The 17,997-nt window shown below is 48.7% G+C and overlaps 1 protein-coding gene across 1 annotated transcript in view; it reads right to left on the bottom strand.

The window, feature by feature from the left end:
* Nucleotides 1-17,997, bottom strand: part of SCNN1A (sodium channel epithelial 1 subunit alpha) — a gene marked incomplete in the record, with an annotated part of 208,237 nt that overhangs the window by 13,052 nt on the left and 177,188 nt on the right. Inside the window, 2 exon segments of the mRNA XM_073595368.1 lie at nt 10,990-11,065; nt 17,024-17,067. Coding sequence (XP_073451469.1) covers nt 10,990-11,065; nt 17,024-17,067 — 120 coding nt within the window.

Genomic DNA, 17,997 nt, shown 5'->3' with positions numbered 1-17,997 from the left:
CCCCCATCATATCTCTTCCATGTCTTGTCACCTCCCCCCATCATATCTCTTCCATGTCTTGTCACCTCCCCCCATCATATCTCTTCCATGTCTTGTCACCTCCCCCCATCATATCTCTTCCATGTCTTGTCACCTCCCTCCATCGTATCTCTTCCATGTCTTGTCACCTCCCCCATCGCATCTCTTCCATGTCTTGTCACCTCCCCCCATCGTATGTCTTCCATGTCTTGTCACCTCCCCCATGATATCTCTTCCATGTCTTGTCACCTCCCCCATCATATCTCTTCCATGTCTTGTCACCTCCCCCCATCATATCTCTTCCATGTCTTGTCACCTCCCCCCATCATATCTCTTCCATGTCTTGTCACCTCCCCCCATCATATCTCTTCCATGTCTTGTCACCTCCCTCCATCGTATCTCTTCCATGTCTTGTCACCTCCCCCATCGCATCTCTTCCATGTCTTGTCACCTCCCTCCATCGTATCTCTTCCATGTCTTATCACCTCCCCCATCGTATCTCTTCCATGTCTTGTCACCTCCCCCCATGATATCTCTTCCATGTCTTGTCACCTCCCCCCATGATATCTCTTCCATGTCTTGTCACCTCCCCCATCGTATCTCTTCCATGTCTTGTCACCTCCCCCATCGTATCTCTTCCATGTCTTGTCACCTCCCCCATCGTATCTCTTCCATGTCTTGTCACCTCCCCCCATCATATCTCTTCCATGTCTTGTCACCTCCCCCATCATATCTCTTCCATGTCTTGTCACCTCCCCCATCGTATCTCTTCCATGTCTTGTCACCTCCCCCCATCATATCTCTTCCATGTCTTGTCACCTCCCCCATCGTATCTCTTCCATGTCTTGTCACCTCCCCCCATCGTATCTCTTCCATGTCTTGTCACCTCCCCCCATCATATCTCTTCCATGTCTTGTCACCTCCCCCCATCGTATCTCTTCCATGTCTTGTCACCTCCCCCCATTGTATCTCTTCCATGTCTTGTCACCTCCCCCCATCGTGTCTCTTCCATGTCTTGTCACCTCCCCCCATCATATCTCTTCCATGTCTTGTCACCTCCCCCATCGTATCTCTTCCATGTCTTGTCACCTCCCCCCATCGTATCTCTTCCATGTCTTGTCACCTCCCCCCATTGTATCTCTTCCATGTCTTGTCACCTCCCCCCATCGTATCTCTTCCATGTCTTGTCACCTCCCCCCATCATATCTCTTCCATGTCTTGTCACCTCCCCCATCGTATCTCTTCCATGTCTTGTCACCTCCCCCCATCGTATCTCTTCCATGTCTTGTCACCTCCCCCCATCGTATCTCTTCCATGTCTTGTCACCTCCCCCATCATATCTCTTCCATGTCTTGTCACCTCCCCCCATCGTATCTCTTCCATGTCTTGTCACCTCCCCCCATTGTATCTCTTCCATGTCTTGTCACCTCCCCCCATCATATCTCTTCCATGTCTTGTCACCTCCCCCATCGTATCTCTTCCATGTCTTGTCACCTCCCCCCATCGTATCTCTTCCATGTCTTGTCACCTCCCCCCATCGTATGTCTTCCATGTCTTGTCACCTCCCCCCATCATATCTCTTCCATGTCTTGTCACCTCCCCCCATCGTATCTCTTCCATGTCTTTTATTGTATGGATTCTTCTATCACCTCGGCTAGTAAATCTCAAACGCACCGGAAACGCCATAGGGGGGGCGCTTGTGAGGCCTTTATGGTGCGTTTCCAGTACGATTACGGTGACATAAATGACGGCGTTTGGGGAGCGGTAAAGTAAGCAGCTACATGGGAGATGCATTTTTACATGAGGCAAAGCGAAGCGCAGCAAACACCGCTCACTGCAACGCACATAACTGACACGGATCGCTGACATGCATTCGTGAGACTTTATCAACGCAGATAAATTGCCCGATTTTGGCACTCGTGTAAACCTGACCTGAGACTGACCAATCAGAGGATTACAATTGTGGATACAATCCTATCGATCGCTCGGTTGTGACATCAATGCCACCTGCAGTTGGAAACCCCCTTTAAGCGATTCTGTTGCTGAGGGTTCCATGGAGTTTTCAGCACACACAATGTTATTATGAAGCTGCTCATCGTTCTATAAATGACGAACGGAAACTCTTATCACTCGCGCCCACAGAGCTTCAGAAAACCGCCGTGGGGGGAAAAGTGTGCAAATCAGCCGCCAGCTGCAGAGATTATCAGATATTCGATGCGCCTGCGATGTGTCCTGTGGTCACATGAAGGTTCTTCAGAGAGAGGAGACCACAAACTGATTATAAAGATCTCTCTACACCTTCCACCTCACCGGGGCTGATATGATTGTACACCTCCTCCAATGAGAAACTGCCACCTCACCCTTCTCTGCAAAGGGCACCCCCCCCGACCCATTGTACCCACCTTACGTGCACCCCCCTGACCCATTGTACCCACCTTAGGTGCACCCCCCCACCCATTGTACCCACCTTAGGTGCACCCCCCCGACCCACTGTACCCACCTTAGGTGCACCCCACCCATTGTACCCACCTTAGGTGCACCCCACCCATTGTACCCACCTTAGGTGCACCCCCCTGACCCATTGTACCCACCTTAGGTGCACCCCCTGACCCATTGTACCCACCTTAGGTGCACCCCACCCATTGTACCCACCTTAGGTGCACCCCCCTGACCCATTGTACCCACCTTAGGTGCACCCCCCCACCCATTGTACCCACCTTAGGTGCACCCCACCCATTGTACCCACCTTAGGTGCACCCCCCTGACCCATTGTACCCACCTTAGGTGCACCCCCCTGACCCATTGTACCCATCTTAGGTGCACCCCACCCATTGTACCCACCTTAGGTGCACCCCCCGACCCACTGTACCCACCTTAGGTGCACCCCACCCATTGTACCCACCTTAGGTGCACCCCACCCATTGTACCCACCTTAGGTGCACCCCCCTGACCCATTGTACCCACCTTAGGTGCACCCCCTGACCCATTGTACCCACCTTAGGTGCACCCCACCCATTGTACCCACCTTAGGTGCACCCCCCTGACCCATTGTACCCACCTTAGGTGCACCCCCCCACCCATTGTACCCACCTTAGGTGCACCCCACCCATTGTACCCACCTTAGGTGCACCCCCCTGACCCATTGTACCCACCTTAGGTGCACCCCACCCATTGTACCCACCTTAGGTGCACCCCCCTGACCCATTGTACCCACCTTAGGTGCACCCCACCCATTGTACCCACCTTAGGTGCACCCCCCTGACCCATTGTACCCACCTTAGGTCTACCCCCCGACCCACTGTACCCACCTTAGGTGCACCCCCCTGACCCATTGTACCCACCTTAGGTGCACCCCCCCACCCATTGTACCCACCTCAGGTCTACCCCCCCCGAACCACTGTACCCACCTTAGGTGCACCCCCCTGACCCATTGTACCCACCTTAGGTCTACCCCCCGACCCACTGTACCCACCTTATGTGCACCCCCCTGACCCATTGTACCCACCTTAGGTCTACCCCCCCGACCCACTGTACCCACCTTAGGTGCACCCCCCTGACCCATTGTACCCACCTTAGGTGCACCCCCCCACCCATTGTACCCACCTTAGGTCTACCCCCCCGACCCACTGTACCCACCTTAGGTGCACCCCCCCGACCCATTGTACCCACCTTAGGTGCACCCCCCCCTGACCCACTGTACCCACCTTAGGTGCACCCCCCCACCCATTGTACCCACCTTAGGTGCCCTACCTGACTCATTATACCCACCTTAGGTGCACCCCCCTGACCCGTTGTACCCACCCTAGGTGCACCCCCGGACCCGTTGTACCCACCCTAGGCGCACCCCCCTTACCTGTTGTACCCACCTTAGGTGCACGCCCCCGACCCATTGTACCCACCTTAGGTGCACCCCCCTGACCCGTTGTACCCACCCTAGGTGCACCCCCTGACCCGTTGTACCCACCCTAAGTGCACCCCCCTTACCCGTTGTACCCACCTTAGGTGCACTCACCTGCCTTCGTGGACAACCCGGGTGAGTGATGCCTCCCCAGTCACATCACAGCACTCAAGACCCCCCCACATCTACAGCGCCTTCAAAAGTCTTCATACCCCTTGACAATTTCCACATTTTGTTACAACCAAAACCATAAATGTATTTTATTGGGATTTTATGTGATAGACCAACACAAAGTGTCCAATGGCGACCCTAGGGAGGGGCCAGAGGGGGCCCTGACCCCTCCAACATTATGCTGTGCCCCACCATGTGCCCCCCCAAAAAAAAAATTTTTTTTTTTTTTTTTTTTACAAAAAATCAATGTCTAAGAGGGAGAGAGTCCCCAGTCAGCTCCTGCGGGTGATTCCTCCCCCCTCCCCTGCTTGCTGACACTGCATAATGCGAGCGCTCACACAACCACGGCCGCCTGATCTGCTCCTTCCCCTGCATCCTCATTGGCAGGGAGAAGAGTGAGTTGCAGGAAGGACTCCACCAGGACTTTCAGTTACTGAAAAAACAGACTGATTTCTCCCGTCCTTAGGACAGGAGGACCAGCCTGTAAATTCCAAGAGATGCCAGACCAGCGCTGTCAATAGCAGGGGCAGGACGAGAGGAGGCTGGGGAACCCCACAGTGGCAGAAAACCAGGGCCCGGAGGCAAGACAACCTTTGTAACCCTGATAGTTCTCCCACTGCTTTGGATCCTTATATTTTCTTGGTATGCTGGTGACATATATCTCTTGTTTTCTGCCACCCTGGGGGACCCCAATACAGTAGGAAGGGAGCTCACTGCAGAACATGTGAAAGGGCCCGTTGTGGGGTCGTAGTAAAGGGCCCCAGGATATATATATAATATATAATTGCATTTTATAGTGGCCCCCCTACTTTTGTCCCTGTCCCCCCATGTGCCCCCCCTAAATTTGAAAGCTGGAGACGCCACTGTAAGTGTCACATAATTGTGAAGTGGAAGGAAAATGATAAATGATACAAATAAATATGTGAAAAGTGTGGGGGGGGGGACATTTGTATGGCGCCCCCCGGAGTCAATACTTTGTAGAACCCCCTTTCTCTACAAGTCTTTTTGGGGATGTCTCTACCAGCTTTACACATCTAGAGAGGACATTTCTGCCCATTCTTCTTTGTAAAATATCTCAAGTTCTGTCAGATTGGATGGAGAACGTCTGTGAACAGCAATTTTCAAGTCTTGCCACAGATTCTCAATGTGATTTAGGTCTGGACTGTGACTGGGCCATTCTAACACATGAATATGCTTTGATCTAAACCATTCCATTGTAGCTCTGGCTGGATGTTTCGGGTCGTTGTCCTGCTGGAAGGTGAACCTCCGCCCCAGTCTCAAGTCTTTTGTAGTGACTCGGTTGAATTGATGATAGGCAACTCCTATCCTCATATTGATTAGTGGTTCCAAATTAATAATATCTACTGCAGTAGGGAACAGACACAAAAGATCTCTGCAGCTCCTCCAGAGTTACCATGGACCTCTTGGCTCTTCTCTGATAAATGCTCTCCTTGCCCGGCCGGTCAGTTTAGGTGGACGGCCATGTCTTGGTAGGTTTGCAGTTGTGCCATACTCTTTCCATTTTCCGATGATGGATTGAACAGAGCTCCGTGAGATGATCAAAGCTTGGGAGATTTTTTTTATAACCTAACCCTGCTTTATACTTCTCCACAACTTTATCCCTGACCTGTCTGGTGTGTTCCTTGGCCTTCATGATGCTGTTTGTCCACTAAGGTTCTCTAACAAACCTCTGAGGGCTTCACAGAACATCTGTATTTATACTGAGATTAAATGACACACAGGTGGACTCTATTTACTAATTAGGTGACTTCTGAAGGCAATTGGTTCCTCTAGATTTTAGTTAGGGGTATCAGAGTAAAGGGGGCTGAATACAAATGCCCCCCCCCCCCCCCCACACACACACTTTTCACATATTTATTTGTATCATTTTCCGTCCACTTCACAATTATGTGACACTTTGTGTTGGTCTATCAAATAAAATCCCAATAAAATACATTTACGTTTTTGGTTGTAACATGACAAACTGTGGGAGATTTCAAGGGGTATGAATACTTTTTCCAGGTACTGTACATCACGAGTCGGTTTTGGAGGAATTGTATGTTTAGCAATTAATAACATTTAATTGGTTGGGAGGAAACCAGTTCTACCGGCTGAGCGGTTCATCCATCATGCTCAACTATATGCAAAGCACTGCTATCTTATAATATACACGTCTCTCCCAGCCCCCACCCAACCTCACCTCTCTCACCCAGTTTCCTGGCACCATCCTCCTTCCTTGTGTGACACAATGATGTATCTCATGAAAAGGAACTCTCTCTATTCTTTTCTTATAGCAAGAGGGAGAACCTCTGATGGGTCTGTACCATTCCATGCCGGGGGGAAGGGGCGGTCACAGCGGTTATGCAGATCAGGAAAGTCCGTATCTGCACACCCAGATAGCGCGCAATCGTGCTGCAGGTGTGAAAATGACCTGCTAAGCTACAGCTGGACCAGATCAACTTTCTTTGCTGCAAGTTGTGGTTCAGTTATGTTGTGTCACCACAGGGGGGCGCTGTGGCTGAATCTTCATGCTGGAGACTTGCAGAGCTCTTGCTGTAGAATCATCACTACAACTTTGCTCTTGCTGGAGACTTGCCACGCAAATTTACTACAAGTGGGAAAAGTGGAACAAAGAAGGAGAGAGAATGTGATAGAGCACAATATCCAGAAAGGTGGAAAACCAAGAAGTTTGATTCAGTTATTTTATTTAATTCATTTAGAATTTGTAAAATGACAAAGTTTAGATCACATTAATACTTTAGAAAACATAAAACATACAAAAAATTTCATAAAAAGACAATCCGGATTGTTAACCCGAATGCTGGAAATTCTGTGATATAATTAGGTATCTAAAGATGGCGGATTCTGAGAATTCCAACCTATAAAGCTCACACTGTCTATATAGAGAATTAAAGGGATCATCCATATAGAAGGAACACACAAATCTCAATAGATGGTCAGAAAATATCTCATATAAAGCCAGAGCTTGGATGTGGAGAAAATCCTGGAGGAGAAAAATGTCTTAAAGAGTTGTAATAACTTTCCATGTGTAGTGAAATGAAGTCTCCAAACAATCGTGTAAATTGTGGTCAATCACACATTGTTAGTAGCCAGCGTTCGATCAAAGCAATGGAAAAGTGTCACCCAGAACATGTGCTTCAAGTTACATAGTAGGTGAGTTTAAATAAAGACACCAGTCCATCCAGTCCATCCTGTGTAGGTGTGTCGATAATTATTTCCCAGATCCCTGTATGTTGTATTCTTTAGGATGCACATCCAAGAGACTTTTAAAAATATCCATACTTCCCGCTAATATGACCACTTGTGGAAGAGAGTGCCCCATTCTTATCGCCCTGACAGCGAGGAACCCCCATGTTAATTACTATTCTTCAGCAGTTTTTTTGGATATAGTCCCTTATCATCCCTCCAATAATTTACCTACTATTGATGTTAGGCTGACCAGCCTGTGGTTTCCAGAGATTTGGCTCTGTCCTTTTTTGAATATTGGTATCACGTTGGCTTTTCTCCTATCAGCTGGTACCAGTCCTGTCAGTATGCTGTCCATAAAGATCAGGAATACAGGTCTGGCTATAACCTGACTGAGTTCTCTGAGGACTCTCGGGTGTAAGCCATCCTCTCCTGGTGATTGATTTGTATTAAGCTTATCTAGTCTTTCCTTCACTCCGGCCTCTGTTAGCCACAAGGGTACGCCCTTTGATGTGTCACTAACAGTACAGTCAGGGTCGGTATACCCCTCCCTTTCCTGTGTGAAGACTGAGAAGAGGGCAGTTAGTACAGTTACCTTCTCTGTGTCATCCATAACCATCCTCCTATCCTCATCTTTTGTGGGGAATGTGCTCTGATTTTGCCTTTTTATTGTTAATGTATCTAAAAAATTCCTTGGGATTTTTTTCCTCTCCTCCGCTATGTGTCTCTCGTAGTCTCTTTTTGCCACCATGATTGTGTTCTTACACTGCTTATTGCATTCCCTGTAGAGTTGGAATGCTGACAATGCCCCCTCTGCTTTGTATTTTTTAAAGGCCTTTTTTTCTCTTTAATGAGACTTTTTACATTACGGTTTAGCCACCCAAATTTAACCTTCGCTCATCTATATTTATTTACCATTGGAATGCACTGAGTGATACCTTTGTTTAATTTGTTCTCTGCAAGTGTACAACATGCCGATGACAATGTGCAGCAAATTACCAGACTTACAATTCAACACATTTGTGCCAACTTATCCTTGTCATCTGCGTTCTTCTTCAGGGTCACTGGAATCTTTATACTAAAAGTCACAACCAAGCAACAGAATGTCATCCATGGCAGACCCCATATTACTCTCCTGATTGGTCTCCTTAACCACCCCCCCCCCCTCTGGTGGCCCTTTAAGTGGGCTTTAAAGTGGTTGTAAACCTCGGACATGTAGTTACATAATAGGTGAGGTTGAAAAAAGACACAAGTCCATCAAATGGACATGAAATCTGAACAAAGCATCTCTCTCTATAGTGTGTACTTACCTCAGTCCAGAGCACTGAGTGTCATTTCTGTCTGCTGCTCCCTTCCTCTGCTATCTGCATAAGTCTCCCCCTCCCCCCTCTGCTATCTGCATAAGTCTCCCTCTCCCCCCTCTGCTATCTGCATAAGTCTCCCCCTCCCCCCTCTGCTATCTGCATAAGACTCCTCCTCCCCCTCCTTCATCCTCCCCCCCCTCTGCTATCTGCATGAGACTCCCCCCCCCCTCCCTCCTTCATCCTCCTCCCCCTCTGCTATCTGCATAAGTCTCTCCCCTCCCCCCTCTGCTATCTGCATAAGTCTCCCCCTCCCCCCTCTGCTATCTGCATAAGTCTCCCCCTCCCCCCTCTGCTATCTGCATGAGACTCCTCCTCCCCCTCCTTCATCCCCCTCCCCCCTCTGCTATCTGCATGAGTCTCCCCCTCCCCCCTCTGCTATCTGCATAAGTCTCCCCCTCCCCCCTCTGCTATCTGCATGAGACTCCCCCCCCTCCCTCCTTCATCCTCCTCCCCCTCTGCTATCTGCATAAGTCTCCCCCTCCCCCCTCTGCTATCTGCATAAGTCTCCCCCTCCCCCTCTGCTATCTGCATGAGACTCCCCCCCCTCCCTCCTTCATCCTCCTCCCCCTCTGCTATCTGCATAAGTCTCCCCCTCCCCCCTCTGCTATCTGCATAAGTCTCCCCCTCCCCCTCTGCTATCTGCATGAGACTCCCCCCCCTCCCTCCTTCATCCTCCTCCCCCTCTGCTATCTGCATAAGTCTCCCCCTCCCCCCCTCTGCTATCTGCATAAGTCTCCCCCTCCCCCTCTGCTATCTGCATGAGACTCCCCCCCCCCCTCCTTCATCCTCCTCCCCCTCTGCTATCTGCATAAGTCTCCCCCTCCCCCCTCTGCTATCTGCATAAGTCTCCCCCTCCCCCCTCTGCTATCTGCATAAGTCTCCCCCTCCCCCCTCTGCTATCTGCATGAGACTCCTCCTCCCCCTCTGCTATCTGCATGAGACTCCTCCTCCCCCTCCTTCATCCCCCTCCCCCCTCTGCTATCTGCATGAGTCTCCCCCTCCCCCCCTCTGCTATCTGCATAAGTCTCCCCCTCCCCCCTCTGCTATCTGCATAAGTCTCCCCCTCCCCCTCTGCTATCTGCATGAGACTCCTCCTCCCCCTCCTTCATCCCCCTCCCCCCTCTGCTATCTGCATGAGTCTCCCCCTCCCCCCCTCTGCTATCTGCATAAGTCTCCCCCTCCCCCCTCTGCTATCTGCATAAGTCTCCCCCTCCCCCCTCTGCTATCTGCATAAGTCTCCTCCTCCCCCCTCTGCTATCTGCATAAGTCTCCCCCTCCCCCCTCTGCTATCTGCATAAGTCTCCCCCTCCCCCTCTGCTATCTGCATGAGACTCCTCCTCCCCCTCCTTCATCCCCCTCCCCCCTCTGCTATCTGCATAAGTCTCCCCCTCCCCCCTCTGCTATCTGCATAAGACTCCTCCTCCCCCCTCTGCTATCTGCATAAGACTCCTCCTCCCCCTCCTTCATCCTCCTCCCCCCTTTCCTATCTGCATGAGTCTCCCCCTCCCCCCTCTGCTATCTGCATGAGACTCCTCCCCCTCCCTCCTTCATCCCCCTCCCCCCTTTGCTATCTGCATGAGTCCCCCTCCCCCCTCCTCTTCTCCCCAGGTGCCGGGTTTCCGGCCTGTTACTTGGCTGGTGGGACATGATGTCATCCTGCGCATGCGCACAGGAGACAGGTTTTTTTTTTGGCACAGCCTGGGGGGTGTCAGGAATGCGCAGCTCAGTGTACAACCGAAGGAAAATGCCGGTAGGTGAGTATTATAGTATTGGTATTATATATCTCTCCTGTAATAAAGAGCCGCCGCTCGCAGTTTTCTATAACCTGCGGTTTAGTTCCACTTTATTCGCTCCTTGGAATTGGATATCCTTATATGTGGGCCGGCTTCTGTTCAGAATATACATAATGTACATAAAAATAATAAAATAAAACAGCGCTGGCCTCTCCTAATCGATAATATAAACTGATAATTGGTAACCTGGGAATTGGGGAAATGGTCTGAATCCAAATTATTGTGATTGAACAGTTGATTCTTTTACCTTATGAATAGTTAGGATTTTACATTTGTAAAGTTACAATATATATCATCATTTTCAGTGCATTAAATAATCAAATATGAATATAAAAAATATATAAAATATATATATAGATAAAGAATTATTAAATAAAGTGATCATAGTGCAATATAAATAGTCTCACCAGATAAGTCGGACCCCTTTGCCATATATATATATATATACACATATATATCTGTCTCCTATCCCCCCCGTTATTATAATATGGAAATCTTCTCACTAACTAATATAAAATAAATTCACATCCAAACTTACGTTAATTGTCGGCGATTCCTGGATGGTTTTATAATTCATCTCTTGGAAGTAGAAGTTGAGTTTTGCCACCCCGTCTCTGCAAACACCAAATTCCATTGCTTAGGATTGGATTGTATACATTGTTATTATTATTATTATTATTATTCACGATTTATATAGCACGTTGGCAGTTTACGCACCGCTTTACAATGTATAGGGGGGACAACACAATTACAGTACAGTACAATACAAAAGGTACAGGAGGGCCCGGCTCGTAGAGCTTACATTCTAAAGGGAGGGGGAGGTGGTACAAAAGGTAATAGCTGCAGGGAAGGATTTGATGGGGGGGTGGCTCAGTTGTTATGTGGGTGTGGGATTCCCTGAATAAATGAGTTTTCAGGGATCTCCTAAAGGTGGACAGGGTAGGGGCTGATCGGACATACTGGGGCAGGGAGTTCCAGAGGATGGGAGAGTCTCTGGAGAAGTCCTGGAGGTGGACAGGGTAGGGGCTGATCGGACATACTGGGGCAGGGAGTTCCAGAGGATGGGAGAGGCTCTGGAAAAGTCCTGCATTGGAGGAGGTAACAAGGGAGCTAGAGAGCAGGAGGTCCTGGGAGGAGCGGAGGGGGCGATTTGGACAATATCTGTAGATGAGGTTGGTGATGTAGATGGGGGCGATGTTGTGGATGGCCTTGTATGTTATGGTTAATATTTTGAATTTTATACGGTGGGGGAGGGGAAGCCAGTGAAGGGATTGGCAGAGAGGAGCAGCAGTCACGGATCGATTAGTGAGGTGTATTAGTCTAGCAGCAGCATTCATAATAGACTGAAGGGGGAGGAGCCTGTGTAAGGGTCGGCCATTAAGGAGAGAGTTGCCGTAGTCAAGGCGGGAAATAATCAAGGAGTGAAGAAGTTTCTTTGTGGTGTCATTAGTCAGGAAGGGTGGAATTCTGGAGATGTTGCGGAGGTTAAGGTGGCAGGATTTAGCCAGTGATTGGATATGGGGGCTGAAGGAGAGGTCAGAGTCAAGGATTACACCCAGCACCCTGGCATGTGTGGAGGGACCAATGGTTGTGTTGTTGATCTTAATGGTGAAGTCATAGGAGGGGGAGGGGACTGTGAAGGAGGAAATATAACAAGCTCAGATTTAGAAAGATTAAGTTTGAGGAAGTGGTGTGACATCTATACCGAGATGTCATTCAGTAAGTTTGAGATCCGTGAGATCGAGGTAGTGAGTTGAGGAGTGGAGAGATAGATCTGTGAGGAGATGGAGGGGGTGAGTTGAGGAGTGGAGAGATAGATCTGTGAGGAGATAGTGGGGGTGAGTTGAGGAGTGGAGAGATAGATCTGGGTGTCATCGGCATAGAGGTGGTATTGGAATCCATGGAACGTTATCAACTGGCCCAGGGAAGAGGTATAGAGCGAGAATAGGAGGGGCCCAAGGACAGAGCCTTGGGGTACCCCAACAGAGAGAGGAAGAGGAGCGGAGGAGATGGAGTTGTAAGTGACACTGAAAGTGCGCTGAGATAGGTAGGAGGAGAACCAGGATAATGCAGAATCACGAAGGCCAAGGGAGTGTAATTTGCTGAGGAGCAGCAGGTGGTCGACTGTGTCAAAGGCAGCAGAGAGGTCTAAGAGTATGAGTATGGAGTAATGCCCATTGGTTTTAGCAGTTAGTAGGTCATTGGTGAGTTTTAGTAGGGCAGTTTCAGTAGAATGTTGTGGGCGGAAGCCGGACTGTAGGGGGTCGAGAAGGTTGTTGTCTGTGAGGTAGCGACTCATTCGGTCATGGACAAGGCGTTCGATGAGCTTGGAGGTAAACAGGAGCAGGGAGATGGGTCTTAAGTTATTCAAACAGGTGGGGTCTAGTGAGGGTTTTTTGAGTATGGGGGTAACCAGTGCATGTTTAGTGGGGAAGGAAAGGTGCCGGAGGAGAGGGAGAGGTTGAAGATGTGGGTTAGGGAGTTGAGGATAGAGCGGGAAGGTGGTCGCAGTAATTGTGAGGGGACAGGGTCCAGGGTACAGGTAGTGAGGTGGGCCATGGAGAGGAGTTTATCAACTTCATCTGTGGTAACTGGGCAAAAGGAGGAGAGTATTGAGTGTGGTGTTGGACCCGATGTGTTGGGTAGCGGAGGAGTTTGAATGTTGGCTATCTCCTTGCGAATTGTGTCGATTTTGCAATTAAAATGGGTGGCAATATGTTGAGCAGTAAGCAAGTTGGTGGGTGGGGGCAGTGGGGGGTGAAGTAAGGAATTAAGGGTAGAAAAGAGTTGACGAGGTTTGGATGAGAGGGTTTTGATGAGAGTGTTGTAGTAGGTTTGTTTAGCAGTGTGGAGGCAGGAGTTGTATTTGAGAAGGACAGATTTGTAGAGGGTAAAGTCTTGCAGGGATTTCGTTTTACGCCATCCTCGCTCAAGAGCACGGCTGTGTCTCTTGAGACTTCTGGTGTCGTCTGTTTGCCAGCGTTGTGGCAGATGGGGCCTGGTTCTGCGTGTAGAAAGAGGAGCAAGTACATCTAGGGAGGATGACAACGTGGTGTTGTAGATGGAAGTGGTTAGGTCTGGGCAGGACAGGGGTGAGATTTTGTCATAAAGGCCATCAGTAGCAGAGTGAAGAAGGAAGGTTTGAGGTTGCGAAGGTTTCTACGGGTAGTGGTTTGTGGGTTGGCAGCATGGGATGTAGGAGACAAGGTGAGTGTGAAACGGATAAGGTTGTGATCAGAGAGAGGAAAGGGGGTGTTAGAGAGATTGCAGGAAGTGCAGCGATGGGAGAATACGAGGTCAAGAGTGTTGCCATTGGAGTGAGTGGTAATTTGTGTCCATTGTGTTAGGTTAAAAGAGGAGGTTAGGTTGAGTAGTTTAGAAGTGGTAGCATTATTAACATTGATTGGAATGTTAAAGTCACCTAGGATGATGGCAGGCACTTCGAATGAGAGAAAGTAGGGTAGCTATGCAGAGAAGTCATCCAGAAAGCGTGACACTGGTCCAGGAGGCCGATAAATGACTGCGACCCTCAGACAAGCTGGAGAGAAAAGAGGAACGCAGTGAACTTCGAAAGAGCAGGGGGAAAGAGAGGGAGGTGTGGGAAGAACCTGGAAGGTGCATTGTGGGGAGAGGAGAAGTCCGACACCATCTCCTTTTCGTCCACTGGGTCTGGTGGAGTGAGTCCAGAGAAGGCCACTGTGGGACAGGGCAGCTGGAGAGGTAGTGTCAGATTCCTGGAGCCAGGTTTCGGTTATAGCAAATAGATCAAGGGATTTGGAGAAGAAAAGGTCATTGACAGAAGCTAGTTTGTTGAAGACAGAGCGGGCATTCCAGAGGGCACATGAAAGAGGGGGGCTGACTTGTGGAATCACGGGAATTGGAATGAGAAGGTGGGAGTTACGACTACTGTTGGAGGAGGTAGATGGCCGATCTTGGCGTTGGAAATTGGGTGTGGGAGGGCCGAGGTTTGGTGCGATGTCCCCAGACATTAGGAGTAGTAGGAGGGTGAGGGCGGTAAGGCGGGAGTGGAATTTATAGGAGAGCAGATGCTGTGGTGGAATGGATGTGGTGATACTGTGAGGGCTTAGAATGAGCAGGAGGTGGTAAGTGGCGTAATATTGAGTGGGCAGAAGCGAGGGAGATATGTAAAGGTTGGGGGCTGGAGAGGGGGGATAAAGAAATGAGAGTTTGAGGAGAGAGGACATTATAACAAAGATTAGTGTGATCATGTTGGGGGATGGGAAGCGGGGAATAGAAGGAAGGCTGAGGAAAGTTAGAGAATGAAGAGGAACTTCCTGGAAAATAGCTGTGGAACAATAATGTCTGTACTTACTTTTTTGTAGCAGTGCCTTAGTCAAAGTGCCCGTTTATAAGTGCCAAACACTTGTTTCCGGTGTGACACTTTGTGCCAGGAGTGACCAGCCTAAACCCTCGCCAGCTGTCCCAAGAAAGGAATTACATTTATACTGGGGTGGGGGGGGGGAGATTCAAAATGAGTCAATTAGAAGCTGATAAAACCAGGCTTGTGGGGGGTGGGGTTTTACAACTGGTCTGGACACAGTGCACGAAGGGGCAACAGAATAAGGTGAAATGTTGGATCTTGTTCAGGGCAGCAGAAGACAAAATAAGTGACACTTTCAAAAAACAAACAAGTATAGACAGTAGTTTGAAATTCTTAGAAAGGCAGAATTAAAGTGTTTAAGAGAAGAGAGGAGTCTTTGCAGTTACCAGAGGGAATGAAGAGTCAGGTGGGAAATCGCAGACAGGTAGAGCGACTTTGTGATTAGAAGGTCCTAGCATTGGAAGTCTCCCGCCTCTCTGGAGAACCAATCACCAAATCGGCTCATTAATGGGACCAATTATTGAACAAGAAGAAACAGGAGCAATGCTGGAGGCAATTTACAGCACAACAGAATTATTATTCTGGAATGGATTTTCCTTGCTAAAAAGATTATTATTTATTATCAAGTTGTTATGGGTAGAGTTCTGCTTTAAGTGATTTACAGCTTCCAGAGGCACCCGCCATGTATGGCAGATACCGAGTTACATCCGTCCAACCTGGATCAAGGGAACTATTTATAAAATATCCATACCTGGGATTTCTCTTTAACATTCTCTACTCCAAACTAGATAGAGAGGAGGAGGGAAGAGAAGAGATAAAGGAAGGCCTGTAGACGTGGTGTATCTGGATTCTACAAAAGCATTTGACACAGTTCCCCATAAACGTTTACTGTACAAAATAAGGTGCGTTGGCATGGACCATAGGGTGAGTACATGGATTGAAAACTGGCTACAAGGGCGTGTTCAGAGGGTGGTGATAAATGGGGAGTACTCAGAATGGTCAGGGGTGGGTAGTGGGGTTCCCCAGGGTTCTGTGCTGGGACCAATCCTATTTAATTTGTTCATAAATGATCTGGAGGATGGGATAAACAGTTCAATCTCTGTATTTGCAGACGATACTAAGCTAAGCAGGGCAATAACTTCTCCGCAGGATGTGGAAATCTTGCAAAAAGACCTGAACAAATTAATGGGGGAGGGGCGACTACATGGCAAATGAGGTTCAATGTAGAAAAATGTAAAATAATGCATTTGGGTGGCAAAAATCTGAAGTCAATCTATAGACTGGGGGGGAGAACCTCTGGGGGAATCTAGGATGGAAAAGGACCTGGGGGTCCTAGTAGATGATAGGCTCAGCAATGACATGCAATGCCAAGCTGCTGCTAACAAAGCAAACAGAATATTGGCATTAAAAAGGGGGATCAACTCCAGAGATAAAACGATAATTCTCCCGCTCTACAAGACTCTGGTCCGGCCACACCTGGAGTATGCTGTCCAGTTCTGGGCACCAGTCCTCAGGAAGGATGTACTGGAAATGGAGCGACTACAAAGAAGGGCAACAAAGCTAATAAAGGGTCTGGAGGATCTTAGTTATGAGGAAAGGTTGTGAGCTCTGAACTTATTCTCTCTGGAGAAGAGACGCTTGAGAGGGGATATGATTTCATTGTATAAATACCGGACTGGTGACCCCACAATATATAAATACCGGACTGGTGACCCCACAATATATAAATACCGGACTGGTGACCCCACAATATATAAATACCGGACTGGTGACCCCACAATATATAAATACCGGACTGGTGACCCCACAATATATAAATACCGGACTGGTGACCCCACAATATACAAATACCGGACTGGTGACCCCACAATAGGGAGAAAACTTTTTCGCGGAAGGGAGTTTAATAAGACTCGGGGCCCCTCATTAAAATTAGAAGAAAAGAGGTTTAACCTTAAACTACGTAGAGGGTTCTTTACTGTAAGATCGGCAAGGATGTGGAATTCCCTTCCACAGGCGGTGGTCTCAGCGGGGAGCATTGATAGCTTCAAGAAACTATTAGATAATCACCTGAATGACCGCAATATACAGGGATATACAATGTAATATGACATATAATCACACACATAGGTTGGACTTGATGGACTTGTATCTTTTTTATACCTCACCTTCTATGTAACTATATGTAAGAGGAGGGGAGGGAAAGAGAAGATAAATAGGTAAATGTCCTCACCTTTTGGTCAGGTTGGATTGGGACAATGTGTGGAGCACCCAGTCCTGTAACAAGAAACAATACATCATGTTTGGAAAGACATTACAAAAAAGGACAAGTCCACCCAGTGGTGTCATCTCAATGATGGGTAGATCCTGGTGGTATTTCTTCTTTCAGTTCTTGAGGACTTCAATGTCCATTTCTCCTTGCCATGGTTCCTGGATCCCACCTACTTTGAATTTGGGGTGATCCCGACCACCTTTGCATGTTCCCAATTCTCCCTTTACATTTCCCTAAATGGAAAGACCAACATGGATGATGGGCAGTGGCGGCCAGTGGATTTTTTTTGGGGGGGGCAGGCAAACAGTATGGCACCCCCCCCCGGTCGGTAGCACTCACCTCATCACCGGTGGCTTCCCCTGCTTGGCAGCGACTGCCTCCGTTCACCTGCTCTCTATGGGTCATCACGGTGACAGTGGCGGCAGCTTTTTCCGTTTCCTCCCTCCTCCTCGGCGGCCAATCGGAAAACGGATCTCACACCCGCATTTGATTGGCCGGATTGAGGATCAATGTTTCAATGGCAAATATTCATTCTCTGCGACCCGAGCCCACTCTATTTTGAAGCCTTATAGAGCCTCTGGCTCTAATCAGGTGCTTAAAAAAAAACCCTGGCTGCTGTAATTCATGCGCCCGGCGTTCTGAAAGACGCATGAATAGGGGGAGGCCACGGCGGCTGTGGATAGCTTCATGCTATTCATATAGGGGGTGGTCTGGAAGGAGGGGGTTGCACCCCAATGGATGGGCCGCCACTCCCCCGGTGTATCTTAAACATGCATAAAAGCCATAAACATTTATACTGAAGTCCTTCTCAAAACAACATTTATATGACGGCCCTTTTTATGGTACTTTCCACATCATTGGATAAAATGCCCAATGGTCCCTTTTTTGTTATATAGGAACACACAGAGAACTCGTCACTTATTATTGGGATGGAA

This window comes from Aquarana catesbeiana, linkage group LG08 (assembly GCF_042186555.1).
Source record: "Aquarana catesbeiana isolate 2022-GZ linkage group LG08, ASM4218655v1, whole genome shotgun sequence".
NCBI classification, from domain to species: Eukaryota; Metazoa; Chordata; class Amphibia; order Anura; family Ranidae; genus Aquarana; species Aquarana catesbeiana.
This window is presented reverse-complemented; position numbering and strand designations above follow the sequence as displayed.